General features: G+C 39.6%; 1 protein-coding gene across 1 annotated transcript in view; it reads left to right on the top strand.

The window, feature by feature from the left end:
• Positions 1-220: 220 nt before the first annotated feature.
• ptx (pentraxin) overlaps positions 221-6,000 on the top strand; it is a 38,515-nt gene continuing 32,735 nt past the window's right edge. The window contains 7 exon segments of the mRNA NM_001195618.1: positions 221-321; positions 535-576; positions 2,593-2,881; positions 3,341-3,495; positions 3,585-3,629; positions 4,465-4,750; positions 4,907-5,061. Of these exon segments, the coding sequence (NP_001182547.1) occupies positions 255-321; positions 535-576; positions 2,593-2,881; positions 3,341-3,495; positions 3,585-3,629; positions 4,465-4,750; positions 4,907-5,061 (1,039 nt within the window). The 5' untranslated portion in view covers positions 221-254.

Below are 6,000 nucleotides of genomic sequence, written 5' to 3'. Positions count from 1 at the left end.
TACGTAGGTCGGAAAAATTCCGGCCCTCGGTACAACAGAAGTTGGACAGCACTGCCTTAGAGCACTGTCTTTGGAACATTAACAGCAGGGGTGATTGCACAAAAAGAGTAAAGCTGCCAATGTGTGTACAGACCACTGGTTCTTTGATCCCTTTCAGCTTGTGGCTGTGTGCCATGGAATATATAAATGCAAAGGTGTCACGTATTTTACTAGAGCTACGGGACATCCAGTCTACAGCAACAGAGCTCTCCAATATGGCATCTTCCATATTTTTTATACTCTTGTATTTAGCTAGTATTTGTGCACAGCACAACGGAGTTGGTAAGTTTATGGTGGTAGAAGGCAGAATTAATAAGAACATTTCATACCACATGTGAAAGGAAACAGACTTAATGTGAGTGTTTCTTGCTGGTTTGACTGGTGTGTGTGGAGATGAATGGCTGCCAAAGTGGCTTCTAGAAAAGAAAAGAAGCACTGTATTGCATAGAGTCGGTGACTAAATAACATGTATATGACTATGTCTTTTTCTTTCAGATGCTTGGAGCCCTCCTAAAGATGGAATATATGTTCAGCCAGGTAAGTACAGACCCAGAGAGGAGATTTTGCTAAATGGAAAATGGAACCTTGAATACACAAACAGATCAGTCTTTTTGTCTGGGATTTTCTGTTCTCAGTCCCCTCTCCTCCTGGGCATGTTTCTTACAATCACACATAGAAGCAGTTGCATACTGTACCTTGGTGTAGTTTTCATTTTGTTCTGCCACTGACCTTTCTTGTGTTTAAATTTCACTCTCTTTTACTCTCAGAACTTAAGCCTTTTCAATATTCCCTAACACTTTCTGCCGTTGCACAATGTTTGTTAGAATGGGTATAACACCCCTAGCCTACCTAAGATACATGAATTCTATCTGTTGGGTAGTGTACTGTCTGTGGGGGGGGGGGCATTCTTGGGGACACCCAGGTTCTGCTATCCACCCCCTCTAAATGCAGCACCGACAAATGCAGGCAGCCCCCTATTCAGAGTGAAGTGCAGCTTTTTGTTGCCCATTCTAGGAGTGCAAAGTAAAACACCAAATTGCCCCAAATGGTGAAATGGTGTGTCTTGGGAATATACAATCACAGCCAGCAGGCAGCTGCCATTTTGTGGGCAGTTATTAAGGCAAGCTTTGTATCACCCCAAAATCTTGTGTATGTGCCAGAATGGGGGACCAGATGCCCATGCACTTGGCTACACAATTAGATGGTGAGAAGGTTGGGAGAATATGAGTGGTGAATGGAAAGTTTAAGCAGTATATGATTGACAGCTGGGACTTTTAAATGCATGTATAATGGGTTTAAATATATTAATATAAAAATGAATTTTGGTTTCACGTTTAATTTGAAAAGGACTTTTATTATATAGCATATTTCATGTCTGGGTGACAGGTCCACTTTAATACCAGTTTTAACTTAGTTGATGAAATCTTTTCTTTTATAAGTAAAGACGTTAGCTTTGGCAAGTTAAAAAATATCATTTTATTCTCAAAAGATTCTAACAAAGTCACAACGTTGACTTTATTTTAATTTCATATGTTTAAAATTCAGTGCATTCTGAGGGAAAGAGCAAGGAATGTAATTAGGTCATTACTGAATTTTTACGTTGTCCCTGCTGCTGCCTCCTTGTAGTTCAGTTCTTCCCACACTCCCAATATATACAGACAGCTTAGCACTGATTCATTGCATCAATATAAATTAGAAATGCACGTTTTCCCAATATTCCCCAACCCAGCAATATTGGTCAGCTCCATCACTCTGATATGCTTAATAAAGTAACACATTGAGCCGGTTCTCTAATGCAATAGACTGGGGTACATTCAGGTGTGCGTGTGTTCATGATAGAGACCATGAAATTAGTCACAAACTAATGTCAATAAAAGCATGTTGATGCTATAGATAAAAAGGTTAATAATAATAATTTACTTACCATTCCATTCATAACTGACCATTAGAAATGATACAATTCGATCATAATGATGAGTCTGTACACATGATCTGTGGTATCAGACTTCCTTCTTTCAGCTCAGACCTCCAGGGCTTGGGCTTGAGCATGCTCAGCTTGCTCCTTTCTCCATCGTCCCCCTATCCTTTTCCCTCCTCCCCCCTCCCCTCTCTGCTGTAGTATGAGACCAGAGCAAAGAGATGCAGGCACAGAAGTAAAGTCAGGCCAAGCTAAAATGGGAGCTGCTATCTTAAACAAATAAAGACAACTCATGTATGGTAAAGCATTCTACAGAATAAATATGGCGTTCTAGCTTGCACTATTGTGGCTAATCTATTGGTAATACTGCCTCAGTAGCAATAAATTGCCGCAGTAGCTTTCCTTCTCCTTTAACCATTTTCAAAGACCTTTTTGGGATATGCCCACTTAATCCTTACAATGAGAACATTATCAGAGTATCAGTAGTCTAGCCCACTATGGCTAAAGTGTTTCCTATCTTACAAAACCAACATCACTTGTAATTGCTGAAGTATAGGAGGGAACATACATTACCACATATGTCCCCTCTGCATTGTGTTAGAGATCATAGACTGACCATTAACCACATCTTTTAGCCCCTAACGTGGCACTTGGTGGAATAACGTCACAGTCCAGTACCATGGCCTACTATGGAAACCCACGAAATGCCAATGATGGTTCTCTGGCCAACAACTACCTGAGATCTCAGTGCTCCTACACAAAAAAAGAAACAGACCCTTGGTGGATGGTGGACTTACAAAAACCATATCAGATTTTATCTGTGGCTGTTACTAACAGAGTGCTGGAATGCTGCAAAGAAAGGCTTTTTGGTGCTGAAATCCACATTGGAAATAACCCTGAGCAAGGCGGAAAATTAAATCCCAGGTATCCAACTTGATGAAATATTAGCAGATAGTGATAAAATGCATTGTAGGTGATGGACTCATTGTTAGTATACTGTATATATTTTAAGGTTTTACTGATGTTTACTGATGATTCCTTTTAATTTGTACTATACATGCATACTTTGGAAGTCAGACATGTCCCACATTAGATGTCCAGTCTTAAAATAAGGGTAGGCCTCCTACCCGCCTACTTAAAATTCTGCCTCTGCTGCAGGTCTTTCTTCTCTTTGATATCTAAATTCAGCTTCCAGTTAGTTTCTCTAGAAGATTTTTATATGCTATATGTGTTTTTGGAAGCCATAGGCAGGTAGAGGAGAAGAACTAGGTACCTCAAAGAATTGTAACTATATTTCTATCGCTTTGCATTTGTATATATATTCTGGTTCTTCAAGAATGAATAGTGGCGTCAGTCACTTATTTTTGCTCTTGTTACTTGTAGATGTGGTGTTATCTCGTCTATAGAATCTGGGGAGACACTTTCTTTCTCATGCCAAGGAATGGTTGGGCAATATGTGTCCATTAACATACCAGGACGGGAAGAGCATCTTATTCTGTGTGAGGTCCAAGTGTTTGGCCTGCCTGTCAGCAGTTCTGGTATGAGAATGGTATTATGTAAGAACACAGCAGATTTAGGCAAGAAATATAATGAGAAAGTTGAAACATAATTGTTATCCATTTTTTAGATGATGAAGCGGCAACACCAAAAGACCTGGAAACACCAAAAGGAGGTATAGAGATATTAAACATATTATAAATTATTTTGCACACATCACTAATGAAGATCCAAATTACAGAAAGATCCCTTCCCCACACAAAAACCTGTACTGGCAACCCAGTTCCAGCTATATTTAGGCTCTGACAGAGAGGACCCCTGTGCACAAAGAGCAACAAATGAGCTTTTGATTTATCATACCTAGGTTAGAGAGATACAGAGCCTCCATTACATAATGATGGGAGAAGGATAGGTAGCCTATCTATGTGCAACCCTTAGCCTTCCCCTTAGTGTTGTACTCATATCAAAAGTGCATGGCCTGTGCCCAAAGGCAGTATGTGTAAGGAGTGAAAATAAGTAATTTAAAAATCATTACAGTTCTGTTCCTCCAGCAACTCTTCATCGTACTCCATATTCTAAGGCCTGGTATCCCACCCCACACTTAATAAAATACATTGGAAGCAGGAAAACTAAAAGGGAGGGAACATAAGCAAAAGTTTCTCTCCAGTAAGAGACCTATTTTTAAAAATGTAAAATGGTTTTACCCTCCCAAACAATGCAAAAAGTAGTGTAGTTATCAAAATACTTTGCTCTCATTAGTCCTTAGTAAGAAGAATCTATTACAAAGTTAAAAATGGTAATCTTAGGACATGTGCCCCTGTGAAAGGGTGTTTAATTTATAAAGGTGTTTAATTTGATTTATCCGGAAATGTATTCCAGTATTTTGTGCCACCTAAGAGCTGGTGTAACCCATTACGGCTGAGAAGAAATCAATTGTGTGTGTGTATTTCACTTTCACTTATACAGGTTTTTACAACAGAACGTCTATTTCATGTTTGAATATCTTTCAGCTCCAAACGTTGCTGTGAAAGGGATAGCCCAGCAATCCAGTCTCTACAACATGTACGGAGAACCAAAGAATGCCATTGATGGGTCTCTAGCCAGTAATTATCTCTTCATTGAATGTGCTGGCACTAGTGAGCAGGAGGATCCCTGGTGGATGGTTGATCTCAAAGCAACGCACAAAATTTACACCATTGCTGTAACCAACAGAGGTGACTGCTGTGCCGATCGCATTAATAATGCTGAAATAAGGATCGGAGATTCAAATGATGCCGGAGGAAAACAAAATCCAATGTAAGTTACAATTTGTTTAATTCTCCATTTTTTAAAGGGTCATCTGTGGCTGTTGATATATACTGTATGGATCATGGTTTTAGCCTTGGAATCCAAGAGGCCTCTATCATTTTGTAAAATTGTCCACTGACATTAGTTTACACTTTTTGCCTTCAGATGTGGCGTTATTAAGTCAGTGGCCAATGGGGAGACCCTTGCCTTTGAGTGTAATGGCATGAAAGGTCAGTATGTGACCATCTTTATCCCTGGAAATAAAACATCCCTTACCGTCTGTGAAGTGCAAGTATTCGGCCTCCCTAGTGAAGCTGTTGGTAAGTCACTAGATATCCATAGCAATTAATGTGTACAAGAGTAAACCATGCATGCTCTTCTGTATGCACAGAAAAATGTATTCACTGATTAAAATCTACAGTTAGGGGCACATTTACTTACCCACGAACGGGCCGAATGCGTCCGATTGCGTTTTTTTCGTAATGATCGGTATTTTGCGATTTTTTCGGAAAATTGTCGCGACTTTTTCGTTACCAATACGATTTGCGCGAAAAAACGCGAGTTTTTCGTAGCCATTCCGAAAGTTGCGCAAAATCTGGCGATTTTTTTCGTAGCGTTAAAACTGGCGTGAAAAGTTGCGATTTTTTCGTAGCGTTAAAACTTGCACGAAACGTCGCGCCTTTTAAGTTTTAACGCTACGAAAAAGGCGCAACTTTTCGTGCAAGTTTTAACGCTACGAAAAATCGCCAGATTTTGCGCAACTTTCCGAATGGCTACGAAAAACTCGTGTTTTTTCGCGCAAATCGTATTGGTAACGAAAAAGTCGCGACAATTTCCGAAAAGTCGTAAAGGCGCCGAAAAAATCGCAAAATGTTCGTTTTCAAATCGGAATTTTTCCAATTCGGATTCAGATTCGTGGGTTAGTAAATGTGCCCCATAGTATTGATGTTGGTATATATATACTGTGACCTTTTGATCTGTTTGCACAAAGGAAAGTACAGGTTCTCTATCAATTTTAAATGTTGAATAGCCTACAATTTCTGTCTAAACTGGCACAGGGAACACCAAATCAGGTCCCTTGTGCTATTAGAACTGGCAAGATACTTTTACATTTTGTGGCTGCAGTGTTCGTACTTCACAGAACAATTTGCTGGCCCCAAACACTACTATTCTAAATGTCTTCATTGAATATCTTGTTGCCCCAGTTTATGAATTACCAAATGACTGCTTCTTGTCCTAAAGGTACAGAGTAGATGGAA

Source organism: Xenopus tropicalis, chromosome 4 (assembly GCF_000004195.4).
Source record: "Xenopus tropicalis strain Nigerian chromosome 4, UCB_Xtro_10.0, whole genome shotgun sequence".
Classification (NCBI taxonomy): domain Eukaryota; kingdom Metazoa; phylum Chordata; class Amphibia; order Anura; family Pipidae; genus Xenopus; species Xenopus tropicalis.
This window is presented reverse-complemented; position numbering and strand designations above follow the sequence as displayed.